Genomic DNA, 27,676 nt, shown 5'->3' on the forward strand with positions numbered 1-27,676 from the left:
ATACTGTTGAGGGTTGTAACTTGATGGTAAATACTGTTGAGGGTGGTAACTTGATGGTATGATGGTATATACTGTTGAGGGTTGTAACTTGATGGTAAATACTGTTGAGGGTTGTAACTTGATGTTAAATACTGTTGAGGGTGGTAACTTGATGGTATGATGGTATATACTGTTGAGGGTTGTAACTTGATGTTATATACTGTTGAGGGTTGTAACTTGATGTTACATGTTTGTGAAGATTGCTTCCTATTGCTTTACATTTTATAGAGTGCTATGTGACCAAGACTGGCAGCACAATATTCCTTGACAGTTTTAAGGTGTAAAATGTTGTTAAGCCTAGATTTCTGTGATATTGATTTTCAGAGGGTCTAGGTCCACATCTTTATAATGCTAAAATAAGAAAAATGTTACTAAAAATAGATTGTATCTGTTGGCAGGGGAGACTTAAATATATGCCGGACAACCCCTGGGTTTTGTTGCAGGAAGAAATGTCACCTTGCTTATACATAGAACCCACCTTGTTTATATACAGTACCCTGACCTTGTTTATATACAGTACTCACCTTGTTTATATACAGTACTCACCTTGTTTATATACAGTACTCACCTTGTTTATACACAGTACTCACCATGTTTATGCAAAAATGCCCGTACATTTTTCTTTTTTGTTACAGTGGTGTCTGTGACCAACCTTTGTTTCAAGTTCTTTGTGTATGATTGACAAAGGTGATAACCAAACCTGAGTTGTAAATAGTGTTGTCTTTTGGGGCAACAAATGGGGGACAAATGTAGCAAAACTGCACTGTGATATTTTTTGGCAACCATGTAGCTCAATGGGTTGTGTGTCTATTTAGAGTTTGGAGGTCCCGGGTTGAAATCCTGTTCTGGGTGTTGATTTTTAAACCTACTGTTACAAATATAATTTCCTTAATTTAACATATATATCTTAATATATAACATTTAAAAATTCTTATAGATAGATGTTCAAAAGTGAAAGCAAGATGCTCAAATTATATATTAGACACTCTTTATATAGAATTGATTTCTGCTTGAGTGAAACAGATGCTTGTGTGAGTTAGAGAGTATATGAATTAATTGATGGCACATCACCCAGCACAGACCTAGAATGGACAGTTTAAGGAATTGATGAGATATCGACCAGTCCACCATGTTTGTAGGATGATGGTGAAAGACAATAACACAAATCTCTGTGACCTTTTGTGTAGGGCGACATTATTGAATTCTAAATATAAACATCACTCATGCATGCCATGTTACGTGTCATAACAGCATTCAGCCATTACGTGTCATAACAGCATTCAGGCAAAGCATGACATAACAGCGTTCAGGCATAACGTGTCAAACAGCATTCAGACATAGTTTGTCATAACAGTATTCAGGCATAGCGTGTCATAACATTATTCAGGCATAACAGCATTCAGGCAAAGCATGACATAACAGCGTTCAGGCATAACGTGTCATAACAGCATTCAGGCATGCCATGGCATTAAAGCATTCAGACATGCCATGTCATAACAGCATTCAGGCATGCCATGTCATAACAGCATTCAGACATGCCATGACATAACAGCACTTTAGCATAGCGTGTCATAGCAGCATTCAGACATGCCATGACATAACAGCATTCAAGCATGTCATGTCATAACAGCATTCAGACATGCCATGTCAAAACAGCATTCAGACATGCCATGACATAACAGCACTTTAGCATAGCATGTCATAACAGCATTCAGACATGCCATGACAAACAGCACTCAGGCATGCCATGTCATAACGGCATTCAGGCATGTCATGTCATAACAGCATTTAGACATGCCATGACATAACAGCATTCAGGCATGCCATGACATAACAGCATTCAGGCATAGCATGTCATAACAGAAATTAGGCATGTCATGTCATAACAGCATTCAGACATGCCATGACATAACAGCATTTAAGCATAGCATGTCATAACAGCATTCAGCCATGCCATGTCATAACAGCATTCAGACATGCCATGACATAACAGCACTTTAGCATAGCGTGTCATAACAGCATTCAGACATGCCATGACATAACAGCACTTTAGCATAGCATGTCATAACAGCATTCAGACATGCCATGACAAACAGCACTCAGGCATGCCATGTCATAACAGCATTCAGGCATGTCATGTCATAACAGCATTTAGACATGCCATGACATAACAGCATTCAGGCATGCCATGACATAACAGCATTCAGGCATAGCATGTCATAACAGAAATTAGGCATGTCATGTCATAGCAGCATTCAGACTTTCCATGACATAACAGCTTTTAGGCGTAGCGTGTCATAACAGTACAGGCGTAGCGTGTCTGAGAAATATGACTGGTGCAGTTTTGTACTACAGACAGAGTAAGCTGTCGATTAATATCATCAGTGCTCCACAGAGACATACATTATTAAACACCCTTTACAAGTTACATAAGTTAAGAACTCCTCTCTCAATTACCTCAAGATGTAGCATCCCTTTATTGCAACTATATAACACACTCCATTACCTAGATACTATCACCTATCCCCATACATCACAACCACACACCATTACCTAGGTACTATCACCCATCCCCATACATCACAACCACACACCATTACCTAGATACTATCACCCATCCCCATACATCACCATCACACACCATTACCTAGATACTATCACCTATCCCCATACATTATCACCATACTCCATTACCTAGGTACTGTCACCTATCCCCATACATCACCACCATACTCCATTACCTAGGTACTATCACCCATCCCCATACATGACCACCACACACCATTACCTAGATACTATCACCTATCCCCATACATCACCACCACACTCCATTACCTAGATACTATCACCCATCCCCATACATGACCACCACACACCATTACCTAGATACTATCACCTATCCCCATACATCACCACCACACACCATTACCTAGGTACTATCACCCATCCCCATACATCACCACCATCTCCATTACCTAGATACTATCACCCATCCCCATACATCACCACCACACTCCATTACCTAGATACTATCACCTATCCCCATACATCACCACCACACATCATTACCTAGGTACTTACCACCCATCCCTATACGGCACCACCACGCTCTTTTAAGCTTTTTGCCTACAATAACTTTTGTTTTAACAAGTTTGCAGCAGAAGGTTTAAGATAGGTCAATTTTAGAATATATGTTGTACCACTGTTGGGGGAGAATTTGTCAAGGCTGTTGAATTTAAATAGTACAATGTTCCTTTTCTGTGATGCTCAACCATTCAACAACAATCATACAATTGCAACAAGACTAGAGCAGAGTTAACTCACATTAGTAACTTTTAATAGTACTTGTTCTTCTGGTTGTACTTTTAAGAGACATCTTGATGTAATGTTAGATATAACTGCATCAACCAAAGAAAGCGTGCAGTATACTGTAAGAAGTCCACAGTGACCATCTCCTCCAGGTCAAATGTCAAATAAGTGCAAAATATAAAAAAAAGTTTTTGTCTGGGCTATAAATTTTAAACTATTAAAGATATCTTGATGAAACTTAAAGAATGCCTGTATCACCCACAGAAGGTATGCAGTGTACTGCGATTCACTATGACCTCTACCTTTAGGTCATAGGTCATATAAGTGTAACTTTCTCTGTTAAGCCTTGTCTAGCCAGTAAAAGATATCTTAATCAAGTTTTGAGTATGCCTGTATATAGTGGTGGTATGGCCTAGTCTTGTATCAAGTACAGCAACGACATGTCTAGTTTTGTGTACAGTACAGCACACTGATAGCATGCATGGTCCTGACGAGTTTCAATAATTCATTGACAAAGCTTTGTTCAAAAATCAATGCTTAAAATCCACCATTTTTTTATTCTACTGAATCTTATCATTTGAATGTCATCCCCTCAATTGCCTCTCCTCCAACCCCCTTCCCCCCACCATACCGCCATGGACTCCTTGGAATGGTAACACATTACATTTCATTGATGCTCATATGTTGTGAGGATAGCATGTGAATAAAGAAGATTAAAATTCTTTGCTGCAGCAGGCATTTCTGTAAATAGCGTTTTGATGTTGTGAGGTTTACAGTACATCAAGCTGGAAGTTTTACACAGGAAATTAATAATAATACTCTTGGTGTGGCAAAAACAAACCAAAATAATAACTTCATAAATTTTGGTATTATAAATTCAACTGACTCAAGGGCAAGTGAGCTCATGCCATGGCACAGCGTCTGTTGTTCGTCCGTCGCCTTTGAACTTTTCCTTTAAATGACTTCTCCTGAAGAATGGAGAAGCATAAAGTCATGGTAATTGGCAGGTAACTTCCTTGGTAGGAACCCGACAGAGTTTGCAAACAAAAATGACCTTAACCTACTTTCAAGGTACCAGGGGTGAAATATGACAAGAACTGCAAACGACTTCTCCTGAATAACTGAAAGGCCTAGAGTCATAATATATAGCTGGTAGCCTCCTCCTATAGAGCCCAACAACAATAGCTACATTTAAAATGACCTTGACCTAGCTCCCTTCAAGGTTTCTTGGGTCAAATATGTCAAAAACTGCAATCTGAAGGACTGAAAGGCACATAATCGTAGTATTTTACTGATTGCTGCCTTGGATGGAGCCTAACAATGTTTGCTATCAAAATGACCTCGACCTACTTTCAAGGTCACAAGGGTCAAATATGTGAAAAAACTACAGATGTTTTTCTGTAGAACCAAAAGGTATAGAATCATAATATTTGTCTGTTTGCTTCCTGGGATATAGCCCAACAAAGTTATTAAAACAAAATGACCTTGACGTACTTTCAAGGTCACATATGTCAAATGTGTTGATCTTTGAATTACTTCTTTTGAATAACCAAAAGACACAGGGTGATGATATTTGGCCAATGGCATGATAGAATCAACCATTCAGGTTTACAGGGTCTGTGTTCCCTGTAACAACAGGTGTTGTGTTGTGTTTCCTGTAATGCTGGATGGTGCAGTGGCTGTGTTTTCTGTGGTAATTGATGGTCATCCATCCCCTAACTGTGTATATATGTACTGTTTCCAAGCATTTACCTGTTCCCCATTAAATATTTGTTTTTGTTCCCTTTTACAGTGTGCCTGTGTGTTCCCTGTAATGCCTGTTGTGTTCCCTGTAATGCCTGTTGTGTTCCTGTTATGCCTGTTGTGTTCCCTGTAATGCCTGTTGTGTTCCCTGTAATGACCGTTGCGTTCCCTGTTATGCGTGTGGGTCCTTGATCTGCTTGTCAGTGGACTCGGTAGAGGTTACATGTGCTAGGGCTGCTGTGGTAACTCACTGAGCTTGCTTCCCCTAACAGGTTTATAGTCAGTGTTAGGTACATTGGTGTGCTGGGTTTTACCACATAAGCAGTGTGTTAGCCGTTGGTGCTCTTGTGAGCCTAAGCAATGTGTGTGAAGTGATATAAAATCAATGGAGAACCTTGCCCATATAAATGACTTTGTCATGTAATGAATGAACTTAAAACTGCCAGCTTTGATTTTGCATGTAGATATTGACAAAAAAAATCCTCATCAGTATTGGCATACACACAAGATAGAGAGAGCTGTCAACTGCGGCTGTGTGACATGTGTGTATGCTGGCGACTCAGCATCCTACATATTGACAGAATGTGTTTCTTGTGAGAAGCACATGGGGACAGAGTGTGTGTTTATGCTGTTGGGCCAGGCATCCTCATAGTAATTATGTGAATGAGGGGGCAAATCCACTGGGTCAATACAATAGTGCTCAGTTTTGACAACAGATGGCAGCACCCTGTTCTCTTTTGTTGCACATGCTCAGTGGAGATTTATCGAAGCAGCCATCGTGTAATGTTTTGGTACATCATTATTGGACTAGATTTGAAATTCACATGAATCTCTGTTTGAACACTGTGTTACTGTCATTCCAGGGGCGTTACTGCAAGTCTTCAACGAAAAAGGGAAATTTGGACGCGGTCGCCTTGGCTCCTTCAGCTCTTCATTCAAGGAGTCCAAAAAAGAGGTGGTGCGCCAAGTGTTTCTCTTCACCAATCATATGTTACTAACCACACGGTCCTCGAACGGAAGACTGCACCTTGCCAAAGTAAGATTTTGTGTACATATTAATCCCCTGTAACTGTCGGGCTATAAACAGCCCTGTGCAGGCCTAGGGCCCTGCTAGGATTTCTAATGCAGATTTATGTCTATTTCTGTTCACGATATTATTTTGTTATCGATGGCTGGAGCAGTGTCATTATCATTATATTGAGGGTGACATTCCTTTTTCATATCGATGGCATGCACCAGATTACATTTCCTATCCAAAATTTGGGTTAAGCTTGCCTCTAGGATAAAGAAATCAATGCATTTCCATACCATACCATACCAGTAAATTTGGACATTGAAGTTGCTGACAGTTTTCTATTATAGATCTGCTTATGTATTCAATGCTTAAGTGTAATGTATTACTTGATACATACAATAATCATCATAACAAGTAATGTGTACCGAATTGATGTGGAGAATTTAGCTCAGTTTTAGGTATTATCAGCCTGGCATGTTATAGTGTTTATGCTAGTGTATAGTGTTCTGTAGGGATGTCTTTGTAGAGACCGGCTTGAATTGTAAATCAATATAGCTGGAAAACATTGGCAAAGGGAAATGTTAGGTGCAGCTTAACAAATATAAGGAAAATATTTCACATGTAAATTTCATAGAACAGACTATAAGTGTAGGATTCTATAGGGTTACACTCAGCTAGGCAGGAGATCAACAGGATACAGGGGGGGGGGGGCGTGTTTGGGGGTGCGGGTGGTGCGTGGGTGGTGCGTGTTTGGGTGTGCGGGTGGTGCGTGGGTGGTGTGTGTTTGGGTGTGCGGGTGGTGTGTGCTTGGATGTGTGGGTGGTGCATGTTTGAGTGTGCGAGTGGTGTGTGCTTGGATGTGTGGGTGGTGCATGTTTTGGTGTGCGGGTGGTGTGTGTTTGGGTGTGCGGTTGGTGCGTGTTTGGATGTGCAAGTGTGTGGGTGTGGATCTAGTTAGGGAGGTAAATAGACTAGTGAAGAAGGTTACCCAGCAGAAATAACTAGTGAGGGGGTTACTAAGCAGAGTCAACTAGGAAAGGATGCAAAGAGTAAAGATAAATAGCGAGGGAGGTAAGCAAGGGCGATAATTAGTGACAGAGGTAACTAGTTATACATAACTAGTGAGGGAGGTAACTTATTATACATAACTAGTGAGGGAGGAAACCAGTTATACATAACTAGTGAGGGATAAAACTGGACATACACAACTAGTGAGGGAGGTAACCAGACAGACAAAACAAGTGAGTGTGGTAACAAGTTATGCAAAACTAGTGAGGGAAGTTACCAGACAAACATAACTAGTGAGGGAAGTTACCAGACAAATATAACTAGTGAGGGAGGTAAACAGACATACATAACTATTTGGGGAGGTAACCAAGGGAGAGAACTAGTGAGGGAGGTAACCAGTTATACATAACTAGTGAGGGAGGTAACCAATTATACATAACTAGTGAGGTATACATAACTAGTGGAAGATAACTAGTGAAGGTGGTAACCAATTATACATAACTAGTGAAGGTGGTAACCAATTATACATAACTAGTGAGGTATACATAACTAGTGGAAGATTACTAGTGAGGGAGGTAACCAATTATACATAACTAGTGGAAGATAACTAGTGAGGGAGGTAACCAATTATACATAACTAGTGAGGGAGGTAACCAATTATACATTACTAGTGAGGTATACATAACTAGTGGAAGATAACTAGTGAAGGTGGTAACCAATTATACATAACTAGTGAGGGAGGTAACCAATTATACATAACTAGTGAAGTTTACATAACTAGTGGAAGATAACTAGTGAGGGAGGTAACCAATTATACATAACTAGTGAGGTATACATAACTAGTGAGGGAGGTAACCAGGGGAAGATAACTAGTGAGGGAGGTAACCAGCCAAACATAACTAGTGAGGGAGGTAACAAGGGGAAGATAAAAAGTGAGGGATGTAACAAAGGGTAGATAAACAATGAGCGAGGTAAACGGGCATACATAACTAGTGAGGGAGGTAACCAGGGGAGATAATTAGGTAGCGGGATATCCAGACAGACTTAAAATATGAAGGAGGTTACCAGGCACACATAACTAGTGAGGGAGGTAACCAGGAATACATAACAATTAAGGGAGGTAAACAGGCACAAATAACTAGTTAGGGAGGTAACCAGGGGAGATAACTAATGAGGGGGATATCCAGGCATACATAACTAGTGAGGGAGGTAACCAGGCATGCATAACTAGTGAGGGAGATAAACAGGCATACATAACTAAGTGAAAGGAGGTAACCAGGCATACATAACTAGTGACGGAGGTAACCAGGCATAAATAGCTAGTGAGGGAGATAAACAGGCATACATAACTAGTGAGGGGGATATCCAGACAGACATAACTAGTGAGGGAGGTAACCAGGCACACATAACTAGTGAGGGAGGTAACCAGGCACACATAACTAGCGAGGGAGGTAACCAGGCACACATAACTAGTGATGGGGATATCCAGACAGACAGAACAAGTGATGGAGGTTACCAGGCATACATAACTAGTGAGGGAGGTTACCAGGCACACATTTTTAGTGAGGGAGGTTACCAGGCATACATAACTAGTGATGGGGATATCCAGACAGACAGAACAAGTGATGGAGGTTACCAGGCATACATAACTAGTGATGGGGATATCCAGACAGACATAACAAGTAAGGGAGGTTACCAGGCACACATAACTAGTGAGGGAGGTAACCAGGGGAAGATAAAAAGTGAGGGATGTAACCAAGGGGGGATAAATAGTGAGGGAGGTAATCAGGCATGCATAACTAGTGAGGGAGGATACCAGGCATACATAACTAGTGAGGGAGGCTACCAGGGGAAGATAAAAAGTGAGGGATGTAACCAAGGGGGGATAAATAGTGGGTGAGGTAAACGGGCATACATAACTAGTGAGGGGGATATCCAGACAGACATAACAAGTAAGGGAGGTTACCAGGCACACATAACTAGTGAGGGAGGTAACCAGGCATACATAACTAGTGAGGGAGGTTACCAGGGGAAGATAAAAAGTGAGAGATGTAACCAAGGGGGGATAAATAGTGAGGGAGGTAATCAGGCATACATAACTAGTGAGGGATATAAACAGGCATACATAACTAGTGAGGGAGATAAACAGGCATACATAACTAGTGAGCGAGATAAACAGGCATACATAACTAGTGAGGGAGATAAAAAGGCATACATAACTAGTGAGGGAGATAAACAGGCATACATAACTAGTGAGGGGGATAAACAGGCATACATAACTAGTGAGGGAGGTAAACTGGCATACATAACTAGTGAGGGAGGTAACCAAGCATACATAACTATTGAGGGAGATAAACAGGCATACTTAACTAGTGAGTGAGATAAACAGGCCTACATAACTAGTGAGGGGGATTTCCAGTCATACATAACTAGTGGGGGAGGTAATCAGGCATACATAACTAGTGAAGGAGGTAATCAGGCATACTTACCTAGTGAGCGAGGTAATCAGGCATACTTACCTAGTGAGCGAGATAAACAGGCATACATAACTATTGAGGGAGATACACAGGCATACATAACTAGTGAGGGAGGTAACCAGGCATACATAACTAGTGAGGGAGATAAACAGGCATACATAACTAGTAAGGGAGATAAACAGGCATACATAACTATTGAGGGAGATAAACAGGCATACATAACTAGTGAGGGGGATAAACAGGCATACATAACTAGTGAGGGAGGTAAACTGGCATACATAACTAGTGAGGGAGGTAACCAGGCATACATAACTATTGAGGGAGATAAACAGGCATACTTAACTAGTGAGTGAGATAAACAGGCCTACATAACTAGTGAGGGGGATTTCCAATCATACATAACTAGTGGGGGAGGTAACCAGGCATACATAACTAGTGAGGGAGGTAATCAGGCATACTTACCTAGTGAGCGAGGTAATCAGGCATACTACCTAGTGAGCGAGATAAACAGGCATACATAACTAGTGAGCGAGATAAACAGGCATACATAAATATTGAGGGAGATACACAGGCATACATAACTAGTGAGGGAGTTAAACTGGCATACATAACTAGTGAGGGAGTTAAACTGGCATACATAACTAGTGAGGGAGATAAACAGGAGTTGAAGATAACTAGTGAGGGAGGTAACCAGCCAAACATAACTAGTGAGGGAGGTAACCAGGCACACATAACTAGTGAGGGAGATCAACAGGCATACATAACTAGTGAGGGAGATAAACAGGCATACATAACTAGTGAGGGAGACAACTATTTATACATAACTAGTGAGGGAGTCGACTTGTTATGCATAACTAGTGAGAGAATAACCAGGCACACATAACTTGTGAGCGAGGTAACCAGGGAAAGATAACTAGTAATGGTTATAAATAACTAATGAGGGAGGACACCAGACATACATTACTAGTGAGTGAGGTAACCAAGGGAGATAACTAGTGAGTGATGTTACCAAGGGAGATAACTAGTGAGGGAGGTAACCATACATACATAACAAGCCAGGGAGGTAACCAGGCATATATTACTAGTAAGGGAGGTAAGGAGCGGAGATAACAAGGATTACAGGTATGGACTGATGTCAAATAAACTGGGGTGGAAGGTAAAGAGGGGATATCACTAGGATGGGAAGTAAAGAGGGGAGATAACCAGGATTAGAGATGTGGAAGTGATGTAAAATTAATAAGGATTGGAGGTAAAGAGGGGAGATAACTAGGATTACAGGTATGGAAGTGATGTAAAGTGTACTAGGATGGGAGGTAAAGAGGGGATATACCTAGAACTACAGGTATGGAGGTGATGTCAAATTAACTCAGATGGGAGGTAAAGAGTGGAGATAACTGGAATTACAGGTATGGAAGTGATGTAAAGTTAAGTAAGGTGGGAGGTAAAGAGGGGAGATAACTAGGATTGGAGGTAAAAAAGGGAGATAACAAGAATTACAGGTATGGAGGTGATGTAAGGCTAACTAGGATTGGAGGTAAAGAAGGGAGATAACTAGGATTGGAGATAAAGAGGTGAGATAACTAGAATTGGAGGTAAAAAGGGGAGATAACTAGAATTGGAGGTAAAGAAGGGAGATAACTAGAATTGGAGGTAAAGAGGGGAGATAACTAGAATCTGAAGTAAAGAGGGGAGATAACTAGAATCTGAAGTAAAAAGGGAGATAACTAGGAGTTGAGGTAAAGAGGTGAGATAAATAGGATTACAGGTATGGAGATGATGTAAGGTTAACTAGGTTGGGAGGTAAAGCAGGGAGATAACTAGGATTGGAGGTAAAGAGGGGAGATAACTAGGATTGGAAGTTAAGAGGGAAGATAACTAGGATTACAGGTATGGAGATGATGTAAGGTTAACTAGGATTGGAGGTAAAGAGGGGAGATAACTAGGATGGGAGGTAAAGAGGGGAGATAACTAGGATTGGAGGTAAAGAGGGGAGATCATTAGGATTGGAGGTAAAGAGGGGAGATAACTAGGATGGGAGGTAAAGAGGGGAGATAACTAGGATTACAGATATAGAGATGATGTAAGGTTAACTAGGATTGGAGGTAAGGAGAGGAGATAACTAGGATAAGAAGTAAGGAACTGAGAAAAAGAAGGACATCGCATTTATGTACATATTTGAACAGTACATGTAATTCAAATCTTTTGAGCTAAAAGATATTTTAAATACATTTGATCTACCAATAATACTATGGATTAATCTGAACTTGAATACAATAAATAGATTCATCAGACCTAGAATACTATAAATAGATTCATCAGATCTAAATTACTATATATAGATTAATCTGACCTGAATACTATAAGTTGATTAATCTGACCTTAAATACTATAAATGGATTAATCTGACCTAGAATACTATAAGTAGATTCATCAGATCTAAATTACTATATATAGATTAATCTGATCTAAAATACTATAAATTGATTAATCTGACCTAGAATACTATAAGTAGATTCATCAAACCTAGACAATAAATAGATTAATCTGACCTAGAATACTATCAGCAGGTTTATCAGACCTAGGCTATAAATAGATTGATATGACCTAGAACATTAAACTATAAATAGATTTTTAGACACAGAATGAATGCCATAAATAGATTGATCAGACAAAGAATGCTATAAATAGATTGATCAGACACAGAATGCTATAAATAGATTGGTCAGACACAGGATGAATGCTATAAGTAGATTATTGGTCAAACATAATACTAAAAATAGATTGATCAGACACAGAGGGCTCCCCATTCATAATTTATTCATAGGAAACTATAAAACGAACAGTCAACAAAAGAACATCATAAAAGGATTGTAGAGTAAAGCTGGGTGAGACTTCAGTGTATCACTTTAATACATTCGATTTATAATTGGTAGCAAACTCATGATAGATAGGATGATGTGTATCAGAACACAGGAACATCTTAATTGGGTCATCAATCAAATCAATATCGCTCATCAAATATTCCTTGATTCCTTACTAATTTGTTGTTATTTTGTGTATGAGTGACCTTGTGTGGATCCATGGTCATCTCATTTGTATACGTTATGTTACCTTAGTAACCTCTTTATTACATCATAACAGTACATTTTTAATTGTTGCAGATAACAATTTATCAAATACATCATTATCATATTTTAATTATAACCTTGTTTTTTTCTTTTTCTACTTTGTCTGCATCACATGTAGAGTTGTTTATTATGCTGTTTACCAGTTTGTTTATTATACTGTTTACCAGTTTATTCATTATACTGTATACCAAGTTTGCTTGCTATACTGTATACCAGGTTTGATTACTGCTATAAATTTTGGCGAATTTCTTTATTTCATTTTTGATGTATTTATGTCTCTTTAAGTTGGCTAAAAAATAAAATCTCTTCGTCCTTCTCCCCCATTAGTAAAATTTAATATTTCTCAAATATATAATTCTATATATATTTACTAATGACATTCCAATTACTGACCTGTGAGAATTCCTGCTGTTATAGTCTCTGTTTAGGTTTTAAGGTTGTGTCTAAGGAATGACATTGTATCGGTGACATGCCAGGTCAGGTCACACACTTTTATAACATAGAAAGCTTTATAGGTAAAATTTAACTGCAAGTAAACCTGATATACAGTATTTTATCTTGTGTAAATAGAGCAGGCAGATATTACTAGCGCACTGCGTATTTATTCAAATAATTACAAAAGTTCCATTTCAGCATTAAATGATGACATGTTGCTATGGACATTTCTCCCGGTTTATTGATGCATTTCAGTGAAAATGCAATTTGAAGGCCCTTTTAAACCTGGTTTGACCATGGTGTTTGAAGACTTGAATCCCTGTAGTAAATAGTACTACAAAACCATGAAAACAGTTGATGAAATAAGGAAAACCACTATTCTTGTCTAAATTTAATTTCACAGATTTTGCCTAAAGATAGACAGGTAAGAGGTTATATACATACAGGTTTTCAGATTGCACAGCTTCAGTTTACAAAGAGGTGTATTTGGAAGGTTCTAAGTCTGATTTGCACAGGTTTCTACACTATACAGATCAATACCCTGTCCCCACTGTCAAATCTAGTCAATGGCACCTAGCCCACAGTATTGATACAGCACAGCACAACACCAACCAGAGAGATTAGCATAAATTCACATCAATAATACGCTTCTCAATCTAAAGCAAACGTAGTTAAAATTCAATTATAAGTAAGTTTCAGAATGTCTGGTACTCCTCCTGACCACACAGAACAATCAATTTCAGTAGATAGATCTGTCTATTTTGGCCAAGTGTGACATGGTTGTTTCTGAAAATAGCTGGTACAAATCTATATATACCATTGTCTGCAGGAGGCGTTATAGATTTTACAGGGCGAACAAGGCTGGAGTGTAGAATCTGATTAACTGTGGTAGGGTTAGTCTCCATCATTACATGTTGTGTAGACCAGTCCACAGTAGCTTGGAGAAGTCTCCATCATTACACATCTTGTAGACCAGTCCACAGTAGCTTGGCCGGGGTAGTCTCCATCATTACACGTCGTGTAGACCAGTCCACAGTAGCTTGGAGTAGTCTCCATCATTACATGTCGTGTAGACCCGTCCACAGTAGCTTCGAGTAGTCTCCATCATTACACATCTTGTAGACCAGTCCACAGTAGCTTGAAGTAGCCTCCATCATTACACGTCGTGTAGACCAGTCCACAGTAGCTTGGAGTAATCTCCATCATTACACGTCGTGTAGACCAGTCCACAGTAGCTTGGAGTAGTCTCCATCATTACACGTCGTGTAGACCAGTCCACAGTAGCTTGGAGTAGTCTCCATCATTACACGTCGTGTAGACCAGTCCACAGTAGCTTGGAGTAGTCTCCATCATTACACGTCGTGTAGACCAGTCCACAGTAGCTTGGAGTAGTCTCCATCATTACACGTCGTGTAGACCAGTCCACAGTAGCTTGGAGTAGTCTCCATCATTACACGTCGTGTAGACCAGTCCACAGTAGCTTGGAGTAGTCTCCATCATTACACGTCGTATAGACCAGTCCACAGTAGCTTGGAGTAGTCTCCATCATTACACGTCGTATAGACCAGTCCACAGTAGCTTGGAGTAGTCTCCATCATTACACGTCGTATAGACCAGTCCACAGTAGCTTGGAGTAGTCTCCATCATTACACGTCGTATAGACCAGTCCACAGTAGCTTGGAGTAGTCTCCATCATTACACGTCGTATAGACCAGTCCACAGTAGCTTGGAGTAGTCTCCATCATTACACGTCGTATAGACCAGTCCACAGTAGCTTGGAGTAGTCTCCATCATTACACGTCGTATAGACCAGTCCACAGTAGCTTGGAGTAGTCTCCATCATTACACGTCGTATAGACCAGTCCACAGTAGCTTGGAGTAGTCTCCATCATTACACGTCGTATAGACCAGTCCACAGTAGCTTGGAGTAGTCTCCATCATTACACGTCGTATAGACCAGTCCACAGTAGCTTGGAGTAGTCTCCATCATTACACGTCGTATAGACCAGTCCACAGTAGCTTGGAGTAGTCTCCATCATTACACGTCGTATAGACCAGTCCACAGTAGCTTGGAGTAGTCTCCATCATTACACGTCGTATAGACCAGTCCACAGTAGCTTGGAGTAGTCTCCATCATTACACGTCGTATAGACCAGTCCACAGTAGCTTGGAGGAGTCTCCACCATTACACGTCGTATAGACCAGTCCACAGTAGCTTGGAGTAGTCTCCATCATTACACGTCGTATAGACCAGTCCACAGTAGCTTGGAGGAGTCTCCACCATTACACGTCGTATAGACCAGTCCACAGTAGCTTGGAGTAGTCTCCATCATTACACGTCGTATAGACCAGTCCACAGTAGCTTGGAGGAGTCTCCACCATTACACGTCGTGTAGACCAGTCCACAGCAGCTTGGGGTAGTCTTCATCATCTCTCAATCTAGCTATATGACTCTATCCCTCTCCCAAAATGTTTCCAGAGTGTTTCCTGTTTGTTTTGTTATTTTTTTCTCTCAGTGTTAGAAACAATTCTTTGCAAATGGTTTCAAATCTTAGTTGGTTTATTGAATTCAAACCAATTAATTGTTGTTTTAAAATGCCTGCCCTTGATTCCATCTCTGTGATTGTGCCTTTGACTGGTTTGTATAACTAGCATGCTGTCGTCACGACCACATCAGTAGTTAAGGTTACACTCAAAACTTACATATTGTTGTATCACTTGGGTTTTCCCCTCTCCCTGATTTCACTACCTGTATATGTCAGACAGACAAACCGTGAGATCGTTCCTAGCACTGTCAGTGTCTGCGCGACCTTGCGATGTTGTTTCCAATCACCTTCAGTGATGTCCCCGATACAAGTCCACTCCTCATTTTTCTGTGGGACATATGTTCTTTTTCTTTTCCTTACGTCAACTGATGTTTTCTATGTAGTGTTTTATCGTATCCACTATCAAAAACTGCATGGAGACACTATCCTTGTGTTATATCAGCTGATTCCTTTAAAACTAATCCCTTTTTTGCAGCTATGCTGATTCATGTGCTATATGATATGCGATTTAAAACTACTAAATACTTACATATTTTTTATATAAAACTGTAGAATTATTTACAATATAATGAGTATGCCTTCCACCTCGGCTGGGTGATATTTAGTTTATTGGTCTTGCAATTGTTAGGATTTGAAATGAATTGTGTTAACTAATTATTGTTGATGTTGTAAACGCACTAACACATTGTATTTAGATATTTGCAAACATAATTTAGTTGTTATAATATCATTTCATTTTTTTATTTATTTTTTGTATTGTAACATGTGTTAGTTAAGAAATGGTAGATATTTTGTAGCAGTAGGAGTTGATTATGAAGATGGATTCTTACAGATTGTTGGTAATAGTTCACCACTGGATATGTGGAAAGCAATACGGTTATTTCTACCGTATCAAAAAATGTCTAAACTTTTCCATTTATATTTAAGTGAAATGAAATTCAAAAGATAAATACCTCAATTATAAAAGGGTTTTATACTTGGTCTGAGGTTGTCCCAAAACTGACATATTTTTTTAACATTACACTCACTCATTTTGTTCTTTATAGAGACAATTTGATAAACTTACAGGCTATGCATGTGTGTTTGTACTGTAAAACTCATTATACTGCCAACATTTGCCCAGAGAAATCTTGGCATTATAAAGGGGTTCAGAGATAAATTGAGAGAAATGTATAGATGAAATCTTCAGAAAAAAAGAAAAAAGGACATTGCAATATGTTGGAGGTAAACGAGGTGACAACTGAAACGAGGGTTAATATATCATGGGTTTACTGTACCTGTGTATCAGCACACACAGATTCAGGTATATTCAACAAAACTTTTTATAAGGGAGACACATTGTGTATCCATTCAAGGAAATGAGATGGCCCTGGTACAGTTTATAACTCACTGAGATGGGATTTCGATGTATATCAAAAGGCAAAAGGATTGCCTGATAAATTCATGTCTCCAAATTTTATTTTACTATACCTACTAATAACAAAAATATTATTTGAAGATACTGAAAATCAGCAAAAATCCATTTTCAACATCATTAGCTTACGCAACTGGTAAGTACACGTATGGTAGAGGTCATATGGAGGTTACAGTTTACTGGGGAATATCTTCCATTGAAGGAAGGTTAACCCCAATGTTTGCAGCACAACACATGGCTGACAACTGTTATGGATGACATAGGATACAGGTCTCAGTTGTTTTCTGCTAATGTTTTATAAGCTCACCTGGTCCAAAGGACCATAGTGAGCTTATCGTGGTGTAGCGTCTGTCGTCCGTCATCCTTCGTCCGTCGTCGTCCGTCGTCAACTTTTTCTCTAAAACCCATCTCCTCCTAAACGCCATAAAGGATTTCAACCAAATTTAGTCTGAAGCATCAGTAGGTTCGACCCCTCGGGCTAGGGGACCAGGGTCCAAAGAGGAAAATTATCTAATATTTTGCGTTAATATGCTATACCCCTTTACTGCCTGAGTGGATTGTACAAAATTTGGTCAAAAACATTATTTCTAAATTGAATGAGGTTGATTTGACCCCTGCTGTCCTAAGAAATGGTACAGCTAGATTATCATATTCTATGGTGTAGTTTTCATAAATTGGCCCCTGATTAGTTGAAAGTCAGATATCGTGGTCCCAGTTGGGTTAGAACATAGATCTTGTCTGGTTTTGAGGAAATTTCATATAAAGATGTACTAATTAATGCATTCAGTTGTAATGACTTATATATAAAACCAGGTGAGCAATATAGGTCAAATGGACCTCTTGTTATAACTATTTATAAATGAAGTAGTATAATTTTTGAAATGTAATGATCTTGTGTCTAAGTTGAGGTTGTACAAATATTATTTTTCAGAAAAAGGGCTATTGAAAAAAGGCTGCAGGATTCCTGCATAAAAAAGTTCCATTTGTATCAGTAGTCATGGTAGCATATTTGTATGAATATTATCTGCTCTGTTAGTAGTCATCGTAACATACTGTTATAAGTCATGTTAGCATATTTGTATGAATATTATCTGCTCTGTCAGTAGTCATGGTAACATACTGTTAGAAGTCATGGTTGCATATTTGTATGAATATTATCTGCTCTGTTAGTAGTCATGGTAACATACTGTTATAAGTCATGGTTTCATATTTGTATGAGTTATCTGCCCTGTTATCATGGTTACATGTTTGTTTGAGTTATCAACCCTGTTATCATGGTTACATGTTTGTTTGAGTTATCTACCCTGTTATCATGGTTACATGTTTATTTTGCAGCATTATGGAAAGATTCCTCTGATTGATTGTACACTGATTGAGGACCCCAGCACAGAAATCTGCTTCTTTGATGACGAGAGTAAGTATCACACACTTACGTGTGATATAGAACTAGGATTACTTAATCTGAATTTGTATACAAACTTAAATTCAATTATTACATCGCCCCCCCCNCTGACCCTTGTATCATATTTTGCAAAAAGAAAACTGTTGAGATGCATGTACATAGAATTGATAATTTCAATGTAATTTTTTTTTATCTTTCAGCTGCTTCAGTTGACTCCAGCTTCAGTTTACTAAGTGTTACATCTGGTGCAACACTGCTGTCCACACAGTCCTGTGAGAGGGACGCGCGTCCAGATTACAATGGACTAGATTTTAAGATCATAGTTGATTCCAAAAGTGGCCCACCCACCACTATCACTCTCGTGGCCTCTACACACCAGGAGAAGATAGCCTGGTGCAGTGATATCAGCCAGGTACTGGGCCCTAAAACAATCTCACTGTGTGTTATAAGGACCCCAGAACAAAGTTATAGTATTACTGGGATCAGGGTGTCTGTCCATCCGTTGGATTTTGAGACGTGATTTAGTTCATGTGAAAACATGTCCATATTACTTTTATTCATTATCTGGTCTGAAGGACCGAGATGAGCTTATTTAATGCACTATCATGGTATCTGTCGTTTGTCTGTTCAAACAACTTTTCCTTCTAAACCGCTGAAAGGAATTTCACTGAATTTGACAGGAAATATCCTTCAACATTATACAAATGGAAGCCATCAGTTGAGAGGCAGGGCCAAAAAGGTTTTCAACTTTAAAATGGTTGCTCAGATCCCCTCTCTATAATGAATATAAACAGCTTGGCATGGAAAGAAAAATAAAGATATGATAATAATGTTTCTGAGATTTGTCTGACCCATCTGGGAATTTATTCCCTGCATTATAACTTTGAAATGATGGATTAGCAGGGATTTTTAGTTAGTCTTTGGCTGAAAGTTCTAGTTTATATAGATTTCCTCCAGTAAAACTTTGGTGTCTAACATTGATATTACAAAGTAACATCATGGAAGCTCCATGTGATAACAGGTCTAGCTTGTTGTACATTTTGACAGATAATTTGAAGTGTAGTTGATTTTAAAGTTTTAAAAATGGTAATTAATTGACAGTTTAGTAGTTTCCTTTAGAGTCGTATCCTCGACATGTTTAATCTGTATTCAATATTCAGTGTAAATTAAGTCTGTATTCCAATTACCTTTGTACATTTCAGTGTATTGAAAACTTGCACTACAGTGATTTGCTCAATACCTCCATGAGTGAGTCATCTTCAGTCACGATGCCCCAGTCTGTCAGGTAGGTACAATAACCTTTGCAGTGACCTTCACAAGGTCAAGGTCATCAGATTATGTTATTTTGTGATGTTGTGACCTTTTCTGGTTTTGTTGAGGTCACCCTGTTTGTGTTGTGACATCATAAGTAACATTTTACATGTTTTGATCTGTTTAGTGTTTCTCTTTTATTAACCACAGTAACTATAAGAGTATCTTAGACAGTATCTATTAAATAGAGTCTGTTTTGTATTCTACTACCACCTAAAATCTTTGCATGTTGTATTTTCTCACCTGTTTAATTCAACATAGCATGTGTATTTATTTTTTGCTTCACGAAACATTTTAAGGAATGTATCAGTTTTGTGTCATCAAAGTTTGATCCTAAACCTGGAATTAGCCTCTAGATATGCAAGCTAAACTACTGATATAAATTGTACTGGTAAAAATTACACTAAATAAGTTATGAAGCAAAAAAACACATGCTCTAGGTTGATCATGATGATGTAAATCAAGTCTAAGTTGATTATGATGATAGGAAAAATTTCAAACTTGTTCCTGTTCCATCTTAAGCTTCTTTTACTTTATAAAGCTTGTTAAATGAAAAAAATAATGTAACAGATTCAGGTACTAAACAGCAATGCTGGAAGTTTAAATGTCAATTGAGAATTGTTGAGGTTCAGATACTAAACAACAATGCTGGCAGTTAAAATGTGAATTGAGAATTGTTGAGGTTCAGATACTAAACAACAACGCTGGAAGTTAAAATGTTAATTGAGAATTGTTGAGGTTCAGATACTAAACAACAATGCTGGAAGTTAAAATGTTAATTTAGAATTTTGGAGGTTCAGATGTAAGGTGACAATATATGAGGTATAGGTGTTAATTAGGTGACAATGTTAGTGGTTCAGATGGTATAGTATATTTAAAAGATTAAGATAATAAAAGATAATGTAAGAGGTTCAGATAAAAAAGGACAATGTAAGAGGTTCAGATAATAGAGGACAATGTAAGAGGTTTAGATAATAGTGGACAATGTAAGAGGTTTAGATAAAAATGGACAATATAAGAGGTTTAGATAATAGTGGACAATGTAAGAGGTTTAGATAAAAATGGACAATATAAGAGGTTTAGATAATAGTGGACAATGTAAGAGGTTTAGATAATAGAGGTGATATAAGAGGTTTAGATAATAGTGGACAATGTAAGAGGTTTAGATAATAGAGGACAATGTAAGAAGTTTAGATAATAGAGATGATATAACAGGTTCAGATAATAGAGATGATATAAGAGGTTCAGATAATAAAGACAATGTATGAGGTTCAAATAATAGAGGACAATGTAAGAGATTCAGGTTATAGAGGACAATGTAAGAGGTTCAGATAACAAGAGGTTGTATAAGAGGTTCAGATCATAGAGGTGATATAAGAGGTTCAGATAATAGAGGACAATGTAAGAGGTTTAGATAATAGAGGACAATGTAAGAGGTTTAGATAATAGAGGAAAATATAAGAGGTTCAAATAATAAGAGGTTATATAAAAGGTTCAGATAATAGAGGACAATGTAAGAGGTTCAGATAATAGAGGTGATATAACAGGTTCAGATAATAAAGATGATATAAGAGGTTCAGATAATAAAGACAATGTAAGAGGTTCAGATAACAAGAGGTTGTGTAAGAGGTTCAGATAATAGAGGACAATGTAAGAGGTTCAGATAAAAAGAGGTAATATAAGAGGTTCAGATAACCAGAGGTTGTATAAGAGGTTCAGATAATAGAGGACAATGTAAGAGGTTCAGATAAAAAGAGGTAATATAAGAGGTTCAGATAATAGAGGACAATGTAAGAGGTTTAGATAATAGAGGTGATATAAGAGGTTCAGATGATAGAGGACAATATAAGAGGTTAAGTAAATAGAGGACAATGTAAGAGGTTTAGATAATAGAGGACAATGTAAGAAGTTTAGATAATAGAGATGATATAACAGGTTCAGATAATAAAGACAATGTATGAGGTTCAGATAACAGAGGACAATGTAAGAGGTTCAGGTAATAGAGGACAATGTAAGAGGTTCAGATAACAAGAGGTTGTATAAGAGGTTCAGATAATAGAGGTGATATAAGAGGTTCAGATAAAAGAGGACAATATAAGAGGTTAAGATAATAGAGGACAATGTAAGAGGTTTAGATAATAGAGGTGATATAAGAGGTTCAGATGATAGAGGACAATGTAAAAGGTTCAGATAATAGAGGACAATGTAAGAGGTTCAGATAATAAGAGGTTATATAAGAGGTTCAGGTAACAAGAGGCTGTATAAGAGGTTCAGATAATAGAGGACAATGTAAAAGTTTAGATAATAGAGGTGATATAACAGGTTCAGATAATAAAAATGATATAAGAGGTTCAGATAATAAAGACAATGTAAGAGGTTCAGGTAATAGAGGACAATGTAAGAGGTTCAGATAACAAGAGGTTGTATAAGAGGTTCAGATAATAGAGGTGATATAAGAGGTTCAGATAAAAGAGGACAATATAAGAGGTTAAGATAATAGAGGACAATGTAAGAGGTTTAGATAATAGAGGTGATATAAGAGGTTCAGATGATAGAGGACAATGTAAGAGGTTCAGATAATAGAGGACAATGTAAGAGGTTCAGATAATAAGAGGTTATATAAGAGGTTCAGGTAACAAGAGGTTGTATAAGAGGTTCAGATAATAGAGGACAATGTAAGAAGTTTAGATAATAGAGGTGATATAACAGGTTCAGATAATAAAAATGATATAAGAGGTTCAGATAATAAAGACAATGTAAGAGGTTCAGGTAATAGAGGACAATGTAAGAGGTTCAGATAACAAGAGGTTGTATAAGAGGTTCAGATAATAGAGGACAATGTAAGAGGTTCAGATAATAGAGGTGATATAACAGGTTCAGATAATAAAAATGATATAAGAGGTTCAGATAATAAAGACAATGTAAGAGGTTCAGGTAATAGAGGACAATGTAAGAGGTTCAGATAACAAGAGGTTGTATAAGAGGTTCAGATAATAGAGGACAATGTAAGAGGTTCAGATAATAGAGGTGATATAACAGGTTCAGATAATAAAGATGATATAAGAGGTTCAGATAATAAAGACAATGTAAGAGGTTCAGATAACAAGAGGTTGTGTAAGAGGTTCAGATAATAGAGGACAATGTAAGAGGTTCAGATAATAGAGGTGATATAAGAGGTTCAGATAATAGAGGTGATATAAGAGGTTTAGATAATAGTGGACAATGTAAGAGGTTTAGATAATAGTGGACAATGTAAGAGGTTTAGATAAAAATGGACAATATAAGAGGTTTAGATAATAGTGGACAATGTAAGAGGTTTAGATAATAGAGGTGATATAAGAGGTTCAGATGATAGAGGACAATGTAAGAGGTTCAGATAATAGAGGACAATGTAAGAGGTTTAGATAATAGAGGACAATGTAAGAGGTTCAGATAATAGAGGAGATATAAGAGGTTGAGATAATAGAGGTGATATAAGAGGTTTAGATAATAGTGGACAATGTAAGAGGTTTAGATAATAGTGGACAATGTAAGAGGTTTAGATAAAAATGGACAATATAAGAGGTTTAGATAATAGTGGACAATGTAAGAGGTTTAGATAATAGAGGTGATATAAGAGGTTCAGATATTAGAGATGATATAAGAGGTTCAGAAAATAGAGGACAATGTAAGAGGTTCAGATAATAAAGGTGATATAAGAGGTTGAGATAATAGAGGTGATATAAGAGGTTTAGATAATAGTGGAGAATGTAGGAGGTTTAGATAATAGTGGACAATGTAAGAGGTTTAGATAAAAATGGAAAATATAAGAGGTTTAGATAATAGTGGACAATGTAAGAGGTTTAGATAATAGAGGTGATATAACAGGTTCAGATAATAGAGGTGATATAAGAGGTTTAGATAATAGTGGAAAATGTAAGAGGTTTAGATAATAGTGTACAATGTAAGAGGTTTAGATAATAGAGGTGATATAAGAGGTTAAGATGATAGAGGACAATGTAAGAGGTTCAGATAATAGAGGACAAGACAGAGGTTTAGATAATAGAGGACAATGTAAGAGGTTCAGATAATAGAGGATCATGTAATAGGTTCAGATGTTTAAATTGTGTCAATGTTAGATGTTCAGATGTTTAGTTACAATGTTAGAGGTTCAGATGTTAGAGGTTCAGATATTAGGTGGCAGTGTTAGAGGTTCAGAAGTTTAAATTGTGACAATGGTATATGTTCAGATGTTTAGTTACAATGTTAGAGGCTCAGATGTCCAACTATTCACAGTGTTTATTGTGTTAAGGAGTGCCTTATCAGACAACAAACCGGCTCGCTCACGTCGCAATAACACACGCTCGTGGAAAAAGACTGTTCCACATAATATACATGCCCCTAAGTTGTAAGTATGTAAACCACAGCAGTATTACCCTATCTTGGTGGAGGAAGTAGAATTTACACATTACAGGTGTATCTAGGTGGAGGATGTATAACTTTACACATTACAGGTATATCTAGGTGGAGGATGTATAACTTTACACATTACAGGTATATCTGGGTGAAGGATGTATAACTTTACACATTACAGGTATATCTGGGTGAAGGATGTATAACTTTACACATTACAGGTATATCTGGGTGAAGGATGTATAACTTTACACATTACAGGTATATCTGGGTGAAGGATGTATAACTTTACACATTACAGGTATATCTGGGTGAAGGATGTATAACTTTACACATTACAGGTATATCTGGGTGAAGGATGTATAACTTTACACATTACAGGTATATCTGGGTGAAGGATGTATAACTTTACACATTACAGGTATATCTGGGTGGAGGATGTATAACTTTACACATTACAGGTATATCTGGGTGGAGGATGTATAACTTTACACATTACAGGTATATCTGGGTGGAGGATGTATAACTTTACACATTACAGGTATATCTGGGTGGAGGATGTATAACTTTACACATTACAGGTATATCTGGGTGGAGGATGTATAACTTTACACATTACAGGTATATCTGGGTGGAGGATGTATAACTTTACACATTACAGGTATATCTGGGTGGAGGATGTATAACTTTACACATTACAGGTATATCTGGGTGGAGGATGTATAACTTTACACATTACAGGTATATCTGGGTGGAGGATGTATAACTTTACACATTACAGGTATATCTGGGTGGAGGATGTATAACTTTACACATTACAGGTATATCTGGGTGGAGGATGTATAACTTTACACATTACAGGTATATCTGGGTGGAGGATGTATAACTTTACACATTACAGGTATATCTGGGTGGAGGATGTATAACTTTACACATTACAGGTATATCTGGGTGAAGGATGTATAACTTTACACATTACAGGTATATCTGGGTGAAGGATGTATAACTTTACACATTACAGGTATATCTGGGTGAAGGATGTATAACTTTACACATTACAGGTATATCTGGGTGAAGGATGTATAACTTTACACATTACAGGTATATCTGGGTGAAGGATGTATCACTTAACACATTACAGGTATATCTGGGTGAAGGATGTATAACTTTACACATTACATGTGTATCTGGGTGAAGGAAGAATAACTTTACACATTACAGGTATATCTAGGTGAAGGGAGTATAACTTTACACATTACAGGTATATCTGGGTGAAGGATGTATAACTTTACACATTACATGTGTATCTGGGTGAAGGAAGAATAACTTTACACATTACAGGTATATCTAGGTGAAGGGAGTATAACTTTACACATTACAGGTATATCTGGGTGGAGGATGTATAACTTAACACATTACAGGTGTATCTGGGTGGAGGAAGTAGAACTTTACACATTAAAGGTGTATCTAGTTGGAGGATGTATAACTTTACACATTACAGGTGTATCTAGGTGAAGGATGTATAACTTTACACATTACAGGTTTATCTGGGTGAAGGATGTATAACTTTACACATTACAGGTGTATCTGGGCAGAGGTTTTATTCATGAGTTGTCATTCCTGACATTTGGTTTATCATTGGCGTCATTGGACCTTGGATCCTTTCCTTTGATCAACACCAGGCAAACTGTTAACATAAGTGACTCGGCAAAATGGAATTGTTATATTTCCTTTGACATAAGCTCTTCTGAGGATGGTAACCCTGAATATAAAAATTAACCAACCTCCCATCTAACTCCTAAAAACTGATAATATTTAGATTATTACCGATTGATACCAATACCAAGATTTATTGTATAACATAGTATGTTTTCTTACATCATTATTTTACTCTGTTTGTCATCCTAACAGCACTGTACACTGAAGGCTTGTAATATATTGTACTGGTCATCCTAATGGCATTGTACACTGAAGGCTTGTAATATATTGTACTGGTATTATCGTCCTAACGGCACTGTACACTGAAGGCTTGTTGTAAATTGTACTGGTATTGTCATCCTAACAGCACTGTACACCGAAGGCTTGTAGTATATTGTACTGGTATTGTCATCCTAACGGCACTGTACACTGAAGGCTTGTAGTATATTGTACTGATATTATCGTCCTAACGGCACTGTACACTGAAGGCTTGTTGTATATTGTACTGGTATTGTCATCCTAACAGCACTGTACACCGAAGGCTTGTAGTATATTGTACTGGTATTGTCATCCTAATGGCACTGTACACTGAAGGCTTGTAGTATATTGTACTGATATTATCGTCCTAACGGCACTGTACACTGAAGGCTTGTTGTATATTGTACTGGTATTGTCATCCTAACAGCACTGTACACCGAAGGCTTGTAGTATATTGTACTGGTATTGTCATCCTAATGGCATTGTACACTGAAGGCTTGTAGTATATTGTACTGGTATTGTCATCCTAATGGCACTGTTCACTGAAGGCTTGTTGTATATTGTACTGGTGTTGTCATCCTAACAGCACTGTACACCGAAGGCTTGTAGTATATTGTACTGGTGTTGTCATCCTATCGGCATTGTACATTGAAGGCTTGTTGTATATTGTACTGGTATTGTCATCCTAACAGCACTGTACACTGAAGGCTTGTTGAATATTGTACTGGTGTTGTCATCCTAACAGCACTGTACACTGAAGGCTTGTTGTATATTGTACTGGTGTTGTCGTCCTAACAGCACTGTACACCGAAGGCTTGTTGTATATTGTACTGGTATTGTCATCCTAACGGCACTGTACACTGAAGGTTTGTTGTATATTGTACTGGTATTGTCATCCTAACGGCACTGTACACTGAAGGCTTGTTGTATATTGTACTGGTATTGTCATCCTAACAGCACTGTACACTGAAGGCTTGTTGTATATTGTACTGGTGTTGTCATCCTAACAGCACTGTACACTGAAGGCTTGTTGTATATTGTACTGGTGTTGTCGTCCTAACAGCACTGTACACCGAAGGCTTGTTGTATATTGTACTGGTATTGTCATCCTAACGGCACTGTACACTGAAGGTTTGTTGTATATTGTACTGGTATTGTCATCCTAACGGCACTGTACACTGAAGGCTTGTTGTATATTGTACTGGTGTTGTCATCCTAACAGCACTGTACACTGAAGGCTTGTTGTATATTGTACTGGTGTTGTCGTCCTAACAGCACTGTACACCGAAGGCTTGTTGTATATTGTACTGGTATTGTCATCCTAACGGCACTGTACACTGAAGGTTTGTTGTATATTGTACTGGTATTGTCATCCTAACGGCACTGTACACTGAAGGCTTGTTGTATATTGTACTGGTGTTGTCATCCTAACAGCACTGTACACTGAAGGCTTGTTGTATATTGTACTGGTATTGTCATCCTAACGGCATTGTACACTGAA

At 38.0% G+C, this 27,676-nt stretch overlaps 1 protein-coding gene across 1 annotated transcript in view; it reads left to right on the top strand.

Annotated features, from left to right (window-relative positions):
* Positions 1-27,676, top strand: part of LOC110457256 (ras-specific guanine nucleotide-releasing factor 2-like) — a gene marked incomplete at its 5' end in the record, with an annotated part of 123,346 nt that overhangs the window by 69,511 nt on the left and 26,159 nt on the right. Inside the window, 6 exons of the mRNA XM_021508450.1 lie at positions 5,955-6,127; positions 13,558-13,578; positions 18,450-18,528; positions 18,717-18,928; positions 19,719-19,801; positions 24,119-24,214. Of these exons, the coding sequence (XP_021364125.1) occupies positions 5,955-6,127; positions 13,558-13,578; positions 18,450-18,528; positions 18,717-18,928; positions 19,719-19,801; positions 24,119-24,214 (664 nt within the window). The remainder of the gene's footprint in view (positions 1-5,954; positions 6,128-13,557; positions 13,579-18,449; positions 18,529-18,716; positions 18,929-19,718; positions 19,802-24,118; positions 24,215-27,676) is intronic.

This window comes from Mizuhopecten yessoensis, unplaced genomic scaffold (genome assembly GCF_002113885.1).
Source record: "Mizuhopecten yessoensis strain PY_sf001 unplaced genomic scaffold, ASM211388v2 scaffold9061, whole genome shotgun sequence".
Classification (NCBI taxonomy): domain Eukaryota; kingdom Metazoa; phylum Mollusca; class Bivalvia; order Pectinida; family Pectinidae; genus Mizuhopecten; species Mizuhopecten yessoensis.